Source organism: Nematostella vectensis, chromosome 3 (assembly GCF_932526225.1).
Source record: "Nematostella vectensis chromosome 3, jaNemVect1.1, whole genome shotgun sequence".
NCBI lineage: Eukaryota > Metazoa > Cnidaria > Anthozoa > Actiniaria > Edwardsiidae > Nematostella > Nematostella vectensis.
In genome coordinates, this window is record NC_064036.1 from 5634810 (window position 1) to 5653198 (window position 18389).

The following is an 18389-nucleotide window of genomic DNA, read 5'->3' on the forward strand; positions in this document are numbered from 1 at the left end:
AATGTTAAATCGCCAAATCCTAGGATGTTACTTGATACACACTTATGCCTGCTTATGCGAGAAAGCAAACAATAAAGCACGTGGAAATGGGAGAAAGCGAGCTTGTTAACAGCGATGAAGTGTGCAAATGCAACGAGCTGAAACAGAGGGTGATGGACGAGAGATGAAAGGTTGTCTAAGAACAACGGGGTCAAGTTGAATTGAAATCAGAAAAATATAAGAAGGTAGAACATGTAAAAGAGAAATGGATGTGATGAGAAAACCTACGGAAAACTCATCGTAAGCACTAAACATCATATTAGGAAAGAAAATCTTTAGTTACAGCATATCAAAGTAGTTTCCGGATGACCGCTTAGGCGCGTAAATGTTTTCCCGCCTAAAATATTGTAGTCTCCGGATAACCGATTGCGCGCGTAAATGTTTTCCCGCCTAAAATCTTGTAATTCCCGAATGCGCACAATTATGGTTTCTAGTGCTTGCGACACGTTGGCAGATTGTTCTGCTATTACAAATTCCAAATTCCTTTCAAATTGTCAAGACGAGAGGAAAATGAGTTAAAACACGAAAAGACAAAGGAAAATGAGCGACTTACTGCGTCTCTCTGCTGTTTAGGACTGTACACTTCGTTGTAAGTTGGTGGCGGTGACCGTACTCCGTTAGGAGATCGGGGCATGGCGGGTCTGTTATACCCCACAGGAGGGAGTTGGATGTCGTCTTTGGGCGCTGATGACGTCACTTGTGGGATCTGAGTGTAGATGTTGTGGCTTAACTTCCCCCCTTTGTTAGATTGTTTTATTTTACTTAAAACTCAGTTTTCTTGAACCAGTTACTTGAATTTTCTGACCTGGTGTCAGAACTATAGCTTTGTCTCTGTTTAATTTTGTGAACACTAGACAATCATATTTCTCGTAATGTGTCTTATAGTTTGCTTCATTTTTTCATCAGCATCAGCCTATATCCTTTATCGTCAACTAGGTGACGGATTTGGTGATGCAAGTTTTATATCGAGGTCACCCCTGTCGGTAAGTGACTCGTTATGTTAGTTTATAAGCTTTTGATTAAGGTCAATTTAGAATTAGTCGGTAATTGGGTTATGGAGTTGGTGAGCTTTTACATTAAGATCACTGGCAGTAGCAATAAAGTAGCTGTTAGCTTATTTACGGTTGAGGTAAGGGTTTAAATAACAGCACTTATTAGAAATCAGAATCAGGTAAGGTCAGTTTATAAGTGGGACCAGGGGAGGAGTCCCATAAAGGGGAGACCGAAGCAAGGGTTTCAAGAAAGGGGGTAGATTCATTGTTCTTGCGTGGATTTCCTTATATTTCTTGTTATTTTTGAGGCAAATATATGATAATAGAGGGAGGGGGGGGGGGCGCTCAGCCCACCCCTAGATCCGCCCCTCGGGACTTGGGCATTTGATTGAGTTGTAAAATCAATTAGTGACTGGGTTAAAGCCGCATTGTCACCAGTTTACTTCCGGTCGATTACGTAGCAATCTCCGATGATTTTTAATGGAAAAAGGGAATAATATTTCAAAATATTGAAAGCAGTGTGTCTATTGGAAGTTTCTTCGAGGATGTGATCGATAATTTAGAGCGGATGGCCTGTTAAATATCTCGGATTCTAATAGATTATTTTGTCTTTTAACGGTTGAGGTTTCCGACGGACCTCCGGAAGTAAACTAGTGACAATGCGGCTTTATGGGGAGGAATAAGCTTTATTGTCAGCAAATCCCACAAGTCCATCCCTGGTTACCTTATAATGCGGTCCGTTGTCTTGGAATGTGGGTATCGGCGGTCTGATTGGCTGCTGGTGATCCAGGTCATAAGACTGGGATCTCTGTGGTGGCGAGGAGATCAGCGGTTCGGTAGAGTTGTCTAATGAGCCGCTGCGTGGGAACTGAGCACTATTATGCCGCATTGGCGTGCTGGTTATCGGGTACTTGGAGCCTACGAGTGAATACGAAGAGTGAATACAACAAGTTTGGTTATCGGGTACTTGGAGCCAAGAGTGAATACAACGAGTTTGGTTATCGGGTACTTGGAGCCTACGAGTGAATACAACGAGTTTGGTTATCGGGTACTTGGAGCCTACGAGTGAATACAACGAGTTTGGTTATCGGGTACTTAGAGCCTACGAGTGAATACAATGAGTTTGGTTATCGGGTACTTGGAGCCTACGAGTGAATACAACGAGTTTGGTTATCGGGTACATGGAGCCTACGAGTGAATACAACGAGTTTAGTTATCGGGTACATTTTAAAAGCTTGTGAGTGACGGAAGAAAGAGAAACAGAAAGAAGGAAAATAATAAGAAATGAAAACGAAATGCAGAAAGCACACTATGTAGACCAATGAACCATGTTAAGAGTGAAGATCTATACTGTAGGTCCTATTTACATAGTTCTTGTTGTATTTACTGCTTTTTTTCTATAGGAACTGAGGTGTGTCGTTCTTTTGTCGGCCTACGAGTATTGTGGAGTTACCCCAAGTTGACAGTGTTTTCAAGAAATGTTCAGGTTACAGAGATAATCATCTGCTCTATTCGCTGTCTCTTTTTCTTGAGCTTAGAGCTATTGAGTTATTTACAGTACCACTATAAACATGCTGTGCTAAGTTGAGCCCTCCTCTGGCAAATTGTCCCTTGCAAACCTAGGTAACCATAACAGTAAAACTCTATAAACACAATCTCGGCATTGTTTCTGGTACAGGCTCGCCTGGTTGACTTCGAATTAAAGGCAATAATGGCATAGCATCGTGCAGCATACTACAATTACACTGTGCATTCCTCGAGCTAGTGACGCTACCTATTTTACAAGTGCACCGGCGCTGTTACTCCGGGGATTTAAATTCCTTACAAGTATATTACCAGTAGAATGTTATTTTTTATAAGGATAGCGATACGTACGTTTTTTGCGAAACAAGACCGAAGGCATTCGCACAATTCTTACACTCATGGCGTCAGACCCCCTTCCCCTAACTCAACCCCCGTTGAAAAAAACCTGTTATATTTTTGCTGGCGGTCACCATACCAAGAATTTGGCGCCAACCCGAGTAGCTATCAGTGGATTTTATTACTCAAAAGAATATGCATCGTAGGGCGCAGTTGTTCTTGGTGGTCACTTAACTGCATCGGAAACTTAAGATGACTTTTGGATAAGCAACGATATTAGTCATCGATGGTTGCCAATCCCAATTGTTAATCCCGTACGCGGTCCTCCTGGACCCGGTTCCTAGAAAGCAGGTTAAACAAGGGTAAAAAAAAAACGTTCTTATCCAATCAAATGTCCCAATAGTCAATCGTTCTTATCCAATCAAATGTCCCAATAGCCATACGTGTCACTAGGTTAGCCATAGCCTGCTTTCTAGGAACCAGGCCCTGATCTCTAGTAAACACTACTAGTAAACATAAGAATTGCCGAGCATTACTCTTTTTCTCTCAACGTTCATTGATCAGTAGAAATTCACTGACTCACGGGCCTCTTTAAAGTTAGAAGCATCATATTTGCGATTTATTACTTGTTAACCGGGGCAGGGTCCAAAGTAACACTGGTTATCCATGGCAAGGTCCAGGTAACACTGGTTATCCAGGGCAAGGTCCAGGTAACACTGGTTATCCAGGTAACCCTGGCTAACCAGGGCAAGGTCCAGGTAACACTGGTTATCCAGGGCAAGGTCCAGGTAACACTGGTCATCCAGGGCAAGGTCCAGGTAACACTGGTTATCCAGGGCAAGATCCAGGTAACACTGGTTATCCAGGGCAAGATCCAGGTAACACTGGTTATCCAGGGCAAGGTCCAGGTAACACTGGTTGTCCAGGGCAAGGTCCAGGTAACACTGGTTGTCCAGGGCAGGGTTCAGGTAACACTGGCTAACCAGGGCAAGGTCCAGGTAACACTGGTTGTCCAGGGCAAGGTCCAGGTAACACTGGCTAACCAGGGCAAGGTCCAGGCAACACTGGTTATCCAGGGCAAGATCCAGGTAACACTGGCTAACCAGGGCAAGGTCCAGGTAACACTGGTTATCCAGGGCAAGATCCAGGTAACACTGGCTAACCAGAGCAAGGTCCAGGTAACACTGGTTATCCAGGGCAAGATCCAGGTAACACTGGCTTACCAGGGCAAGGTCCAGGTAACACTGGTTATCCAGGTAACACTGGCTAACCAGGGCAAGGTCCAGGTAACACTGGTTATCCAGGGCAAGGTCCAGGTAACACTGGTCATCCAGGGCAAGGTCCAGGTAACACTGGTTATCCAGGGCAAGATCCAGGTAACACTGGTTATCCAGGGCAAGATCCAGGTAACACTGGTTATCCAGGGCAAGGTCCAGGTAACACTGGTTGTCCAGGGCAAGGTCCAGGTAACACTGGTTGTCCAGGGCAGGGTTCAGGTAACACTGGCTAACCAGGGCAAGGTCCAGGTAACACTGGTTGTCCAGGGCAAGGTCCAGGTAACACTGGCTAACCAGGGCAAGGTCCAGGTAACACTGGTTATCCAGGGCAAGATCCAGGTAACACTGGCTAACCAGAGCAAGGTCCAGGTAACACTGGTTATCCAGGGCAAGATCCAGGTAACACTGGCTAACCAGGGCAAGGTCCAGGTAACACTGGTTATCCAGGTAACACTGGCTAACCAGGGCAAGGTCCAGGTAACACTGGCTAACCAGGGCAAGGTCCAGGTAACACTGTATATCCAGGGCAAGGTCCAAGTAACACTGGTTATCCAGGGCAAGGTCCAGGCAACACTGGTTATCCAGGGCAAGGTCCAGGTAACACTGGCTAAGCAGGGCAGGGTTCATGGTAACACTGGTTATGCGAAGGTATTGTAGTCTGTGTTTTATAGATAGTTAATATCAATCTAAAGAGTATATATATTCACCCCTAGACTTCCTCTGGGTATATTTATGTACTAGTGGAGTAGTCCATATGCTTTGATGTATTAGCTTGTACACAGGCGCTCGGAGTGAACACTAGCGACCCAAGTAAAGTGGACCAGGAGGCGAGCGAAGCGCTTCACCCAGCGTCTTCATCTTTCCCGGGGTGCCACAGGAATCCCAATAACACGAAATCCCTATTTCCGAAAAAAGCAAACCGGGTAGCCTGTATACAGCCTGTCTCGCAGCCGATGGACTCGTTGCACAAGGCGGCGCTTGCCGTCAAAAAGGGGCGCAACATCGGACTAATTGCAACACAAGGTTTTTTTAACGGTTTCTTGCACAGAAAATACCCCTCTATAACATTCTAAAAGTCTAAGAAAAAGTCGGAGCAGGCAACCCTAAAAACGGGCTTGAATTTCCCATACAAGGCTTGTATGAAAAACCACAGAGCTCCCAAATCATGAAAATCACGAAAAAAATATGTACTTTAGAAAAAAAGGAATTTATACCACTATAGATTACTAGAGATATATATTTCTACACGATTAGGATAAAAATTAACGTTATTTGAAGTAGTTCAGTTATTTTGGGTAAATGCACACGGATTTTTTATCCCTGTCACCACCACTTTGACCTTGCAAACATTTCGTTATCATAAATGACTATTCGTGATGGAAACCGGTTTTTATACAAAACTAGTGCTTAGTTGCTCTTAATAGTGATAGTGTCATTGATTCAGTATAAAACTAGCCTGCTAGCAGGCGGTACTCGGTGTTATTATCGCGGAAAACCCTCTCCGTTCGGTGATCGGGCGCCATCTTGTATTTTAAGCTGCGTTGTTCCTGGTGGCGAGCGCAAAAACGGACGCCCTGCGGGTTTTCCGCAATGATGACACCAAGTACCGCCTGCAAGCAGACTAGTATAAAACAAGAAAGTATATGTACACATTTCTCATTCTTGTGGTATCGTTTTTTTATTTCTTAATTTTGAAAGTTTTTATAATTTCTTTAAAATTAAGAACCTATAACAGCTTATATTGATATATCGGTCCGGGTGGGATATTGTGTGAGCGCGTCACCTGTCAATCATTTGTTTAGTGACATGATAATAATAATAATAATAATAATAATAATAATAATGGTTTATTACAGATTCCAACAATTAAGAGGCTCTTCTTCTGTAAGATACTTACAATTAACAATATACACTACTGATAAAAATTCTAATATAGTAAGTTCTAAGTTATAATATCTATATGCAATTTAAGAATATGTATATAAAATGTCGATTAAACGTGTATTCAAAGTGACTGTCTTAAGTCCTTCTTAATGTTCCTACAAAAAGCATTGTAGTCCGAAGTGTTCCTAAGCGATGGTGGAAGTTTATTAAAAAGAGTGGCAGCTGAGTGTTGGAAAGTTCCAGATTCTCTAGGAATTGAGAAAACAGGAGCAGCTGATGACCTCAAGTTATATCCAGTATCATTGCGAACACTTAGTCTTAAATATTCAGGAAAGCTATTATTGTATAAAGATTTGTGAGCAAGTTTTAATATATTAAATTTCACGTTCTCTTTAACTGGAAGCCAGTTTAATTTAATGACGTCTTCCAACCCAGCAAATTTCTTGATTACGAATCCAGCACAGGAATTCTGCAGGCGTTGAAGTCGCTTTTCCTGATATGCAGGCAGAGGATGGAATACCATGCAGGCGTAATTAAGTTTTGAGAGGACTAAACTCTCTGCTAGATGTTTCCTTACATGGAAGGGTGCCAGATTTTTTAGTCGACGTAGCATAGATAAAGTCCCATATGATGAGCTTAACAAAGAGTCTACGTGTGTTTTCCAGGAGAGATGTTGATCCACATGGACACCCAATAGCTTGGTGCATGAAATTCTTTCTAGCACAGAATCTCCACAGACAATAGCAAGATTCCGATCTTCTAAGTTATGATAACGTGCCATTTGAGGCGTAGAGATAAGCATCCAGTTTGTTTTGGAAGGATTCAGAGCCAAATTACTGGTCTTGGAATAGTCCTTCAGGTTTGCCATGATTTTGTTTATTTGAGCTGCTGATGTATCCAAATCACTGGGCTTTGAGTGGATGTAAAAAGTGGTATCGTCCGCGTACTGAAAACAGTCACACTGTAGTTCAGACTGGAGATCCGCAACATAGAGATTAAAGATAACCGGACCAAGGATAGAACCCTGAGGGACTCCGAATTCCACTGTTTCCATGTCTGACTTTCTGTCATCTATTTGCACCATCTGTTTTCGATCCGTAAGGTAATTGACCATCCATAGTAGAAACTCCTTTGAGAAGCCCAGACAGTGCATCTTCATAAGGACAGACTTAAACTGAACAGTATCAAACGCTTTACTGTAATCTGCACAAACCATAAGCGTTACCTCTCCCCTACTACACGCACGTAAGAGGGCGTCACGGATTCCTAACAAAACACTAGATGTCGAATGGCCTTTGCGGAATCCTGATATGGTTGGACAGAGAAGAGCTTCACCATTTATGTGTGTAACAAGCTGATGGAGAACTAAGCGTTCCATGAGTTTAGATAGTGTTGGTAGAATAGACACGGGACGGTGATCGGCATCACAGAGAGGCTCATTAACTTTTGGAATTGGAGAAATTCTTGCTATCTTCCAAAGTTTAGGAAAATTTGATGTCAAGATGCATTTGTTAATTATGTGTGTGATAGGACCAGAGATATGTTCCTTAGCCAGCTTTTCAAATTTCACTGGTATCTGGTCCACGCCAGTTGACGTATCAGAGCGTAGCTTGTTAATTTCCTGTTCAACTTCTTGTTTAGAAACACATCGTAATTTGAAAGGTGGACGGGAGGGCAATGGATCCCCAACAAAGTTGTTAACAAGTTCAATAAGGCCTGATCGATCGTCAGCCTTAGTGCCTAATGTCCTTTCATTGGTTGTAACAAAGAACCTATTCAGTTTGTCTGGGTCCGCTTGAAGAGGTTTGGGACTGGGGTTGAGAATACGATGTATAACTCTCCACACGTCTTTAGGTCGTTTGGAAGAGAGTGCGTTAGTTATGAATGCCCGTTTAGACTTATTTATTACAGATTTAATCCTGTTGCGTATTGATCTAAAGGCAACCCAGGAATCAACTGTGTTCTTAGTATGGGCTTCACGCATCAATTTGTCGCGCTTCGCTTGCAGTTCCCGTATTTCATCGCAGTCCATCCAAGGAGCAGGGGGGCGTGTGACCTTTATCCTCCTAAGGGGAGCATGTCTTTCGATGCACTCGGTAAAAAGGGTGTTAAATCCCTGCACCATGTCGTCCGGTGAATCTAGACCGTAAATAACAGACAGAGGTAAAGTAGCACAGTCCTTAACAAACTCATTTGCATCGAGATTTTTCTCCAATCTAATCCATTTGTGTCGTGGTTGATACCGAGGTATTCGCACATTAACGCATGCAAATATGCCTTCATGATCACTTATTGACCACCCAGGAATTACATCAGTGGCATTTATGCAATTCTGCCTATTAGTAATAATATGATCAATGAGAGTTGTTGAGATGCGTGTAATACGAGTCGGTTTTGTTACTTGTTGATAACATCTGACAGCGTCAAGAATGGATTGCTACTTCTGTGCATATTTGCATAAGGGCGGCAATAAGTCGACGTTTGTGTCGCCAAGTCACGTAAAGTAATCCATCCCAAGAGATAGTAAGGTGGGCCAGCAATGATTCAAAAGCATCCAGCCAGTCAGCTGGACACAGTCCAACGCGTTCTGATCTATAGATGACACCAATCAACGCTTTGCTATGCTTATTATGCCCTTGAACTTCGATCCATAAATGCTCCATGTCAGGTTGAAGTTTCTCAATGTCCTTCCTACGTTTATATTGAATTGACTCGCTAATGTAGGCTCCAACGCCACCGCCGCGTGTGCTCTCGCGGTTTCGAAATAGAGCTGTGTAACCAGGCAAAGCAGCGTAATCCAGGAGGGCGGAGTTGTCCTTGAGCCAAGTTTCGCTCATTGTGATGATATCCATTGGGAGCTGTGAAACTAGAACTTGAAATTCATTGAAGGATGAAAGCATGCTCTGGGTATTAAAATGCATTATACTGAGATTGTTAGAGTGTTCCTTCAGAGTCTCAGAGATGAGTTGAGTGGAGTCATAAGCTGAATTGCTGTCCATCTCTTCAAATGACGTATCGATAGATGCAATGTTGTAGAAAGGGAGGACAGAAAGGGTGCATTTAGGACATGTCCATGTTGCATTTACGCATTTAACGTTCAGTTCAATGCATTTTATGTGTTGTTGACCAAAACAAACCTCACAGGCGACGCTCTTCTGGTTTTTCCTAATAGTCTTTTCACAATTATCGCATTTAAGGCTTGCGGGAACCTTATGTATATTCCCAGTTGTTCTTTGTTTACTTCCGATGCCATGCTTCATTTGTCCACTTTTCGTTGGGCCGGGGTTTTGCTCAATATCTCCAGACCGTAACACCAATTGAAAAGAGGCCGTCGAGTTTGAATAATACAAAATTCTTCCCTTGGACCTCTTTGTCTTCCCAAGTCTTTGAAGATTCCACCGGGAAGTTTGTAGAATAATTGTTGATAACGAGTTCGTAGACCATAACACAGAAGACAATGGCGCATTGTAATTAAAATTGCTTCCATTGTTCACCAAAAATGCAGACTGCTTCGGCTGAGTCGCCCATGAAATGCAAAGTTGCTATCTCGTTATACCTTCATGACTTAGCAGGGATCGCACGCTTTCATACACGGTCGCGCTTACCAGGGCCTCGTAAATAAACCTCTTCCGCGCAGAGAAACCCCGATATTATGAGTAAAGGTGAGTAAGATTATTCTTGTTATAGATCATAATCTTTGCAACTAAAGTTCATTATAGTTATACGGCAGGACCTTATGGCAAAGTTGTTATAAACTTATAGTCACATATTGAAAGAGCTGTACCAATTTTATATAATTCTAAAGTCGATAAGCTTTGTGAATCGGATCTCTCTAGTCTTGTTGTACTCTAACGTATATCGTATGGAAAGATAAATGCATGGTAAGTTTTCAGAGGCATTTCGAGGCGATGAAGCGTTAAAACATCAAATCAAAGAGTTGTAGGCCAAAACAAACTTTCAGTTAGCAAAATGACAATAATTTGTGATAAGCATTCATGACAGGGGCAATATGGCAAATAATGAGAAGATTTTTATAGAGACATGATTACTTCTTTTTTCTGTGGATCGCAACTGAGGCACAATTGCCTCGATTTGCCTATTCATCGGCATTACTAAAAAGCAGAACCGGCGGAACCGTTAAGGGGGGTATAGGGGAAGGAGTGTTATATAAGAATTAAGATTTATTCTTATAGCCGCATTGTCACCAGTTTACTTCCGGTCGATTACCTAACAATATCCGATGATTTTTAACGGAAAACGCGAAAAATATTTCAAAATATTGAAAGCAGTGTGTCTATTGGAAGTTTCTTTAAGGATGTGATTGATAATTTAGAGCGGTTGACCTGTTAAATATCTCGGATTCTAATAGATTCTTTTGTCTTTTAACGGTTGAGGTTTCCGTCGGACCTCCTGAAGTAAACTGGTGACAATGCGGCTTTAATCCTTAAATAATAATATTGTTAACGGACTGGTAGTTTGCCATAATACTTTTTAGAAGGTAAAGGCTCATCATTGACCACTCAAATGTGCTACGTTATTTCACGCACATTGGACACTGTCATATGCAATTTGTCAAAAATTTCCGATGAAAGTTCCGGATAAGTAACAAAAAACATACTGTAAAACAAGCGCTCACGAACGTATCACCCTATTTAACAATTTCTACGTGTTTGTAAACTCTCAGTCGTCCTGGATTCGCTATGTGGTGTTTGATGGGGCTAACACGAGCGTGACGAGTCCAGAGGCTACTAAGCTGGTGCTGTTGTATATTTGTATCTGTAATTGTATTTGCTCGCTTAGATGCCGCATTTTCGGTTAGGATAAATCGTAAAGAAAAGGACTTATTTCAAGTAGTCCGTTGCTTTCGCGTTGACTTATTCGATATATTTTATATCTTTACCGTTATAAATAAAATAAACAGATTTTTCGAAAATAAATCGTAATCCTCGTATGACATCACTATCCCTATATCCCCCTTCGCCCCTCACTCAAAATATGCTGGTTGCATTAGTTCCTCCGGTTCCAACGGTTGCTCTTTTTAGTAATGTCGCCTATTCGCTTCATTTGACTATTGTCTTCATATGATTGTTTTTTTTCTGGTGCTTAGATTTGGTAGCTTTGATGGATTGTTTTTGTTACTCGTAAATGCTATGTAATAATGATTTTGATAATAGCAATCCCTATTTGAGGCACCCATATATATATAGAGAGAGATAGCTAAGCCGTGATTTCGAGAGCAATAATTCCCCACTTTTATAAAGAGTAAACAGGCTCTTTAACAGCATTTCCAATTGGTTCTGCGACTCATCTGAACGACAACTCAATTTTGAGCAGGATTAGATTATGGGGCAATATTATGGGGCAATATATTACAATCGAACCATATTACTGATATTGTATCTAAGTTAAATCCCCCCTTGAAAGGATTTTTAATATGGAACAGGAAGCGGGTAATGTCGAGTTTTGCTTCACGCGGGAGGTATAGGATTAGCTTTTTGATGTACGGACAATTGCACAGGAACCAACGATTACCTGCTATACAACAAGGAACAACAACTTTGCAATGACTCGGCAAAAACTATTTGCACCATAGCACATGGCAAGGTCAGGATGTCGTATCCTTCACCTGATACAGAAATAATTCTTTGGGATTTGGAGCTTTAAAATCTGGCAAATTAAATATACGATCCTTTAAAAGATTCTGGTTAATTTTCTTCTTTCTCTCTACATTGTAAATAGAGTACTTTAACACCTCAAGCGATTCCGTCCTCATTCCATTTCATTCCAATTTTACAATATCGCCTGGGAGGACTGTGGAATGTGGTTGTTTTTCGAGTGTTTTTCTACCTCGTTTGAATGCTCACATGCGCCTTGCTTTGTGACGCGCTTAGAAATGTTGCAAAGATATTGAAAAATAACAGGGAACTGGTGAAAATATTTCGTGATTTCGTCATGTTCGCTTCACTGAGCCCACTGAACATAATGTAAATTGTAACAAAGCAAAAGACGAAAATAAATAGTCTCTATTCTTATAAAGATCTCACAACAATCGCGGCACTAAGGGAGCGCTCTAACTCTAACGGGGTAAAGGGAAAAGGTTGGGCTCCGAAACTATTTAACCACTTAAAGGGGGACTCCTAGAAAGGGGGGACTCTGAACCGCAACTTAAAGCAAAGCGGATGAAAAGACGAAAAGAAAGACAGGCAGACGGACAGACAGACAGACAGACACAAGTCAGACGGACGCAAGGAGAAACGGGGGGGGGGGGGGGGGCAGGCAGACAGACGAACAGATAGACACTAGATCGAAATTTTGGAAGCTCGGAGCGCCTTAGACAAGATCTCTTAAAACATCTCTAAAAATATAAATCTAACTCACCTTATTATAAACTCATTTTCTCAAACGTACACAATCAAATTCCAACCGACGTGCTGCAACTAGAGGAGAAAAAGTCTGAGTGATCTTGTGTGTGTAAAGTTCACGCTGGTTTTTGTCTGACCCTGAAATCTTAAGCTACAAGGGGACTCATGTCACTCAGCAATAAACAGACTTTTATTATTGTAATATTTGCTGACGGACAGACAGATAAACAATGAAAGTCAGATAGATGAAGGGACAGACGGACGGACAGAGATCCACATACGAACCAATTGAATTGCGTGACAAACGCACCAGAAGGTGACCCTACCCATGGTTTAACAGGGCACTGCAAATGTGGACCTGGATATGCCACGCCCATAGCCGCCATGAGTGGGCCACGTGAACAGATCGTGTACCTGCCGTGTATCCATAACAACACACCTATCAACAAACCGGACTACCTCGCCACTGTTGACGTGGACCCCACCTCGCCAACATACAGTCAGGTAGCCACAAGGATTCATGAACCATCAGCTGCACATACGTCATATCACCAGCATTTTACCATTATCTTAGATGTTTCACATAAATACACTGGAAATGAACTTTTTAACTATTGACCGTCTGTTGTGTTTTTGTTTCAAGTTGAATTCTCTACTTCGTTTTTACTAAACCCAGGGTCAAGCCCTTTCTGGTTCCTATATCAACCAATGGCAGTCGTTTTTCTAAATGGTCCAAAAGCGCGCGGGATACCTATGATGTTCTAAAACGCTAGGGTCTGGGCCTATTTCAAAATGGCGGCCTGCAAAATCACGAATTCCGGCAAGTTTATGTCGAAATTCGCGACGTACACAGTTGTGGGGCGACAAAAAAAGCGAAAACATCATTGAAGCGAACTTCTAAATGGTATGTAATGTCCTTATAAGGAATTGACCGAGTGAGCTAAAAAGAAACGACAGTTTTCAAAACAAGATTGATTGATTTAGCTTGAAGTGCGCTTCCCTTGAAGCCTTGACCCTCAATAGTTCTAATAAAAAGGTTTTGTATTTCCCCTTTGAATTCCGGTGTCTCTGTCGTCATCATCACATCATCCTTAGGTGATCCACAGGCTTCCCATGCCGTACATCGGAGATGAATTGCACCATACCGGCTGGAACGCGTGCAGTAGTTGCTATGGAGACCCTAGCAAGAGCCGAAACCGACTGATCATGCCCGGCCTCATTTCATCACGTGTTTACGTCATCGACGTGTCCACAAACCCACGTGCTCCCAGAATTCATAGAGTGAGTGTCTTACTCCAAATATGGTAAATGAGATTTTTATTTGTCATGTCGAATACCGGGAAACGCTGGTCCATTATTGGGGAAGGTTTGCCGTGGTATCATCTTCAGAATCAGTATTTACTCACTCAAACACACACTCATAATTGTAATCTTCTGGATATTTAAAAAAGATGAAATGTCGCGTGATTTATAGTGTCATATTGACAATTGCTCGTGAGTAGCTTTTAAAACATGAAAATTGGTGCCATTTTCGTCTTACCGTTCCGTGATCAGTACTGTTTTCGTCTTACCGTTCCGTTTCCAGTTCCGTGAACGTTTTTCTCTGCATGAGCCCTACGCCCTCATTTGTTATTTTCACTTATTGATCTTCTCCGCCAATCCTGTAATTCATTTCCGCCCGTTCCCTCCGTCCACTCTCTCACTCGTGCGTTTCATTCTAAGATTGTTGAACCAGAGGAAGTATTTGCCAAGACCGGGGCCGCAAACGTTCATGCAACTCACTGCCTGGGTAGCGGTGAGGTGATGATCAGTACACTCGGGACAGCAGACGGCAAAGCCAGAGGTTAGCAATAAGTCCCCTGTGAACAGCGTCAATACCAGCAGCCTTGCTGGCACCGCTACACCCCGCTGTCTTATATAGTATGTGAGAAGAAAAATTGTGACATCAACTGCAGAAACACTGCTTTAAAGACGGCCTATCGCGCCGCCATTTTTTGCTCTCACTCGATGTCGAATCCATCGGCTTATTCAAGCGAGTAACCAAGATATTTTCAATCAAATATTGTCAATCACGTATCAGACTTCATTCGTAGATTGTTTTCTTACGAATTAACCTCTGTACTTTCAATGATAAACAATAACAAAGGAGTGGTTGCAAGTGACTAGCCTGACCCTGCAACAGGCGAGCAACAGTAGGCACAACAACGAAAATAACAATATCAACAACAAAATAGCAACAATTGCGGAGGATCTATGGGTAGGACTGCGGGGATAGCATCCCCCCCTGGTCACCTCTGTGTGAGGAACATATAATTTCACAAATATTAAATCACCTTCCCGTTTTTTTTTTTTTTTGTTCTTGTTTGATTGTTTTGCAAACCTAAGAATCCAACCTAGAAAATCTCTCTGCAATCTCCTCTCTAAAAAACCCTTGGGTCCGCCCCTGATAAACCAAGTATTTTATTTTTTCCTCTTATCTTTTAGGTGGGTTCATTCTCCTGGACGGCGAGACGTTCCATGTAAAGGGTCAGTGGGAGAGGGATAATGTCGGTGTACCTATGGGTTACGACTTTTGGTACCAGCCTCGACATAACGTCCTCATGAGCACCGAGTGGGGCGACCCGGAGGCTTTCATTCGGGGATTTTATCTGGAAGATCTAACTTCGAGTAAGTATGAGAGAGTTAGGGTGCAGATGGAGGGGGGGGGGCTTTCATTCGGGGATTTTATCTGGAAGATCTAACTTCGAGTAAGTATGAGGGAGTTAGGGTGCAGATGGAGGGGGGGGGGGCTTTCAGTCGGGGATTTTATCTGGAAGATCTAACTTCGAGTAAGTATGAGAGAGTTAGGCTGCAGATGGAGGGGGGGGGGCTTTCAGTCGGGAATTTTATCTGGAAGATCTAACTTCGAGTAAGTATGAGGGAGTTATGGTGCAGATGGAGGGGGGGGGGCTTTCAGTTGGGGTTTAGCGCGAGCGCAGGATGGTTCTAGGCTTTTTCTGGAGGGTAACTTGAAGTCAGTTATAACATCGGATGGTAAGAGAGGAGTTGAAGAATGTTTGAACGCGCGGGGCAGGATACTTCAGTGAAGGACCTCTATCTGTAAGACCTAGTAAGGAGTACAAACATCTGGGACGGGTCAAAATGAAAGGAGGAGAGTAGATACAAGACAAATGAATTATTAAACCCGCCATGGCTATTTTTCTATTTGTAGACAAGTTCGGCTCCCACGTTCACGTTTGGGACTGGACCACACACGAGAAAGTCCAAACCATGGATTTGGGATTCGGTACTATTCCCTTGGAGATCAGATTCCTGCACGACCCCAGTCAACCACAGGGATTTACTGGCTGTGCCCTCAGCTCAACTATCGTCAGGTTCTTCAAAACCCCGGTAGGAGGATAGCAGTCAAAACGTGTGGAGGCGCAAAAGCGTGCCGTTCTTTTGTGACAGTATAATATATATGTCCCATTTTTCATTTTTCCATGCAAGAGCCTCTAACATGTTACTTGATCTGTGGTGGATGAGAAAGCTTTATTGAAACAGTTTATTGATTTGTGTTTGATTTAGGACAACTCTTGGAGCCACGAAACCGTTATCACTGTGCCGCCCAAGAAAGTAGAGGGCTGGGTCCTACCGGAAATGCCTGGTAAGATGCATACGAGAGGAAACTACTTTTAAAGGGGCTTGCTATTCGGTTTTTCGTGGGCCACGATTTACTAAACATCTGCTCCAACAGGAGAGCAAGGTCCTAGCGTAAGAGGCCAACACAAATATTTGTCGTTCACTTGGTCATTCACCTGAAATGTTTGCAGTTCACAAAGAATTAAATCCTTATCATGGCTGAAATGGAACATGGCTAAATGGAAAGTTCAATGCCTATAATCGATGCGCAAATGATGATTTAGCGCCTTTAAAGGTTTGTTTCCATATGATCGCATTCGGTCGCGTACGATCGCAGATACCATCATATAGAAACTCATCCTGCGACAGGGGCGTAGCCAGGGGGTGGCCCAGGGGGCCCGGGCCCCCCTTCAAGCAGCCAAAAATACAGCAGATGTATGAGACATTATCTAAAATACAGGAGAAAATGCCCTAAAAGGGCCTTTTGGGCTCCCTCATGCTAAAAATCCTGGCTACGCCGCTGTGCGACCGTGTGCGATTAAGTGCGTGTGCGATTGAGTGCGCTCAATCGCACACAGTGTGATCATATAGAAACCACTTTGCGATTGGTTGCGATAGTACGGTCAAATAAGCTGCGATCGTACGGTCAAATCAGCTGCGATCGTGTGTTCTTGAGTTCGATCATATGGAAACCTTAATGAAATAAGACATTAAAATTTATGATAGTCACAAGAAACAAGAGCTTGTGAATTGAAGTATAACCTCCCTGTTCCCAGGTCTTATCACGGATATCTTGATCTCTCTGGATGACAAGTACCTGTACTTCAGTAACTGGCTTCAGGGAGATCTGAGACAGTACGACATCACAGATCCCAGGAACCCTAAGCTAACTGGAAGGGTGAGGTGTTTTCTGTCATTGTTTTAATTAGTCTTGAGTGGAAATTCGAAAGAGGTTGCTTTTAGCCGCACCCCCTTCCATGTCCGCCACCCCCCTATTCCCTCTCCTTCTCCACGGTCCTTCTCCAAGTTGCTTTAGGCCTTCCCAGGCCGCGTACCCAGGATTGGCCGAGGGGGGGGGGGGGGGGGGGGTTCATAGGTATCATATGCAAAAAGCATAGTAAGGAAAGACCCACTTTTTGGCCCTGTGTGCGCGCCTGCTTCCTATCTTTTTTTCTCTCGGGTGCTCATATCATGGCTACATTACATTACAGAGACATTCTCGAGACATTCTGTCTCAGCACATCATTTTCAATCTTCTCCTTTTAACTCCCCTGCTTAGCGGCCCCATATTAGGACTCAGTGGTTACATGTAAAAATAAAAAATAAAAAATAAATAAATATAGCATTTATATAGCACTTATACAAACCATGTTCTAAGCCCTTCACATTTTAAATCCTATTATATATTAAGAACGTCAATTCCTTGAGAATTGAGAAACACAAGCTCTAATATAAGGCCGAGAAACAGAAAGATACCATCCATGTCTCAACCGGGAATCGAACCCGTTTCAGCTGAAGTGAGAGGCCCCATACGCTGACGCGCTAACACACTGGGCCACCCGTGATCCTGTAGATTATAAAAAAAAAGCTGATATCGACTTTTATTGTCGTCAGCTTTTCATTGGTGGCAGCATGACGCGTAACAGCGCCGTGAAGATGATTCCTGATGACGACCTGCAAGAGGCGCCCATGGAGTGTTACGTGAAGGGAAAGAAGGTGGAGGGAGGACCGCAGATGATTCAACTCAGCCTGGACGGCAAGCGGCTGTATGTCACTACCTCACTATACAGCAATTGGGACAAACAGTTTTACCCGGAGTTAGTTAAGTATGTAGGGACCTTCTCGCTAATACGGTTGTAATAATAACAACAATAACAGCAACAACGACGATTATGGTGGTTGTGGTGGTGATGACGACGATGAGAGTAATGATGATGGTGGTGATGATAATGACAACAATCATAATCATCATTGCCGTTGCCATATAAACCAAACTTATTTTATTACCCCCTAACTATCGTGTCTATTTACAGAAAAGGCGCTATGCTGCTCGTGGTCGATGTGGACCATGTAAACGGTGGTATGATGCTCAACAAAGACTTCTTGGTGGACTTTGGCGAGGAACCGGATGGTCCCACCCTGGCCCACGAGGTCCGTTATCCTGGGGGTGACTGCTCCTCGGACATTTGGCTCTAGACACGATAACGCAACAAACTGGATAATGGACTAGATAAGAAACTTTTATATGAATAGCTTTTTAAAAAGCGTGGGAATAGAATATTGGGTAAAAAACAGGTCCTTTTTGTAGATCATAAATGTCTCTTCTCTTGGTCTCGGGAGCTTACGGTTTTACG

The 18389-nt window shown here is 42.9% G+C and overlaps 2 protein-coding genes across 5 annotated transcripts in view; one reads left to right on the forward strand and one right to left on the reverse strand.

Moving 5' to 3' along the window:
- Positions 1–18389, reverse strand: part of LOC5512779 (neogenin) — a 46438-nt gene that overhangs the window by 2440 nt on the left and 25609 nt on the right. For 2 of the 3 annotated variants that reach the window (XM_032382234.2, XM_032382233.2), the window contains exons 18-19: positions 1756–1949; positions 593–745 (exon numbers count right to left, since the gene is read on the reverse strand). In XM_032382234.2, the coding sequence (XP_032238125.2) occupies positions 593–745; positions 1756–1949 (347 nt within the window). The remainder of the gene's footprint in view (positions 1–592; positions 746–1755; positions 1950–18389) is intronic. The other variant, XM_032382235.2, reaches the window with a different exon arrangement.
- LOC125561345 (methanethiol oxidase-like) lies at positions 12359–18308 on the forward strand. Of its 2 annotated transcripts, none has more exons than XM_048725535.1 (9): positions 12359–12918; positions 13510–13695; positions 14137–14257; positions 14899–15081; positions 15626–15804; positions 15982–16060; positions 16812–16933; positions 17650–17861; positions 18069–18308. In XM_048725535.1, exons 1-9 carry the CDS (start codon positions 12799–12801, stop codon positions 18229–18231), a joined length of 1365 nt encoding a protein of 454 aa, XP_048581492.1. In that variant the 5' UTR covers positions 12359–12798; the 3' UTR covers positions 18232–18308. The 2 variants fall into 2 exon arrangements, with proteins under 2 accessions (XP_048581492.1, XP_048581493.1); XM_048725536.1 differs by having other exon boundaries at positions 17650–17801.

Bases quoted from the DNA above. Each gene is read 5' to 3' on its own strand.
- LOC125561345 (XM_048725535.1), top strand. From the start codon at position 12,799: ATGAGTGGGCCACGTGAACAGATCGTGTACCTGCCGTGTATCCATAAC. The intron at 15,082-15,625 runs GTAAGTATGAGA...TTCTATTTGTAG, and splicing joins TCTGGAAGATCTAACTTCGA to ACAAGTTCGGCTCCCACGTT. The intron at 16,934-17,649 runs GTGAGGTGTTTT...TATTGTCGTCAG, and splicing joins ACCCTAAGCTAACTGGAAGG to CTTTTCATTGGTGGCAGCAT.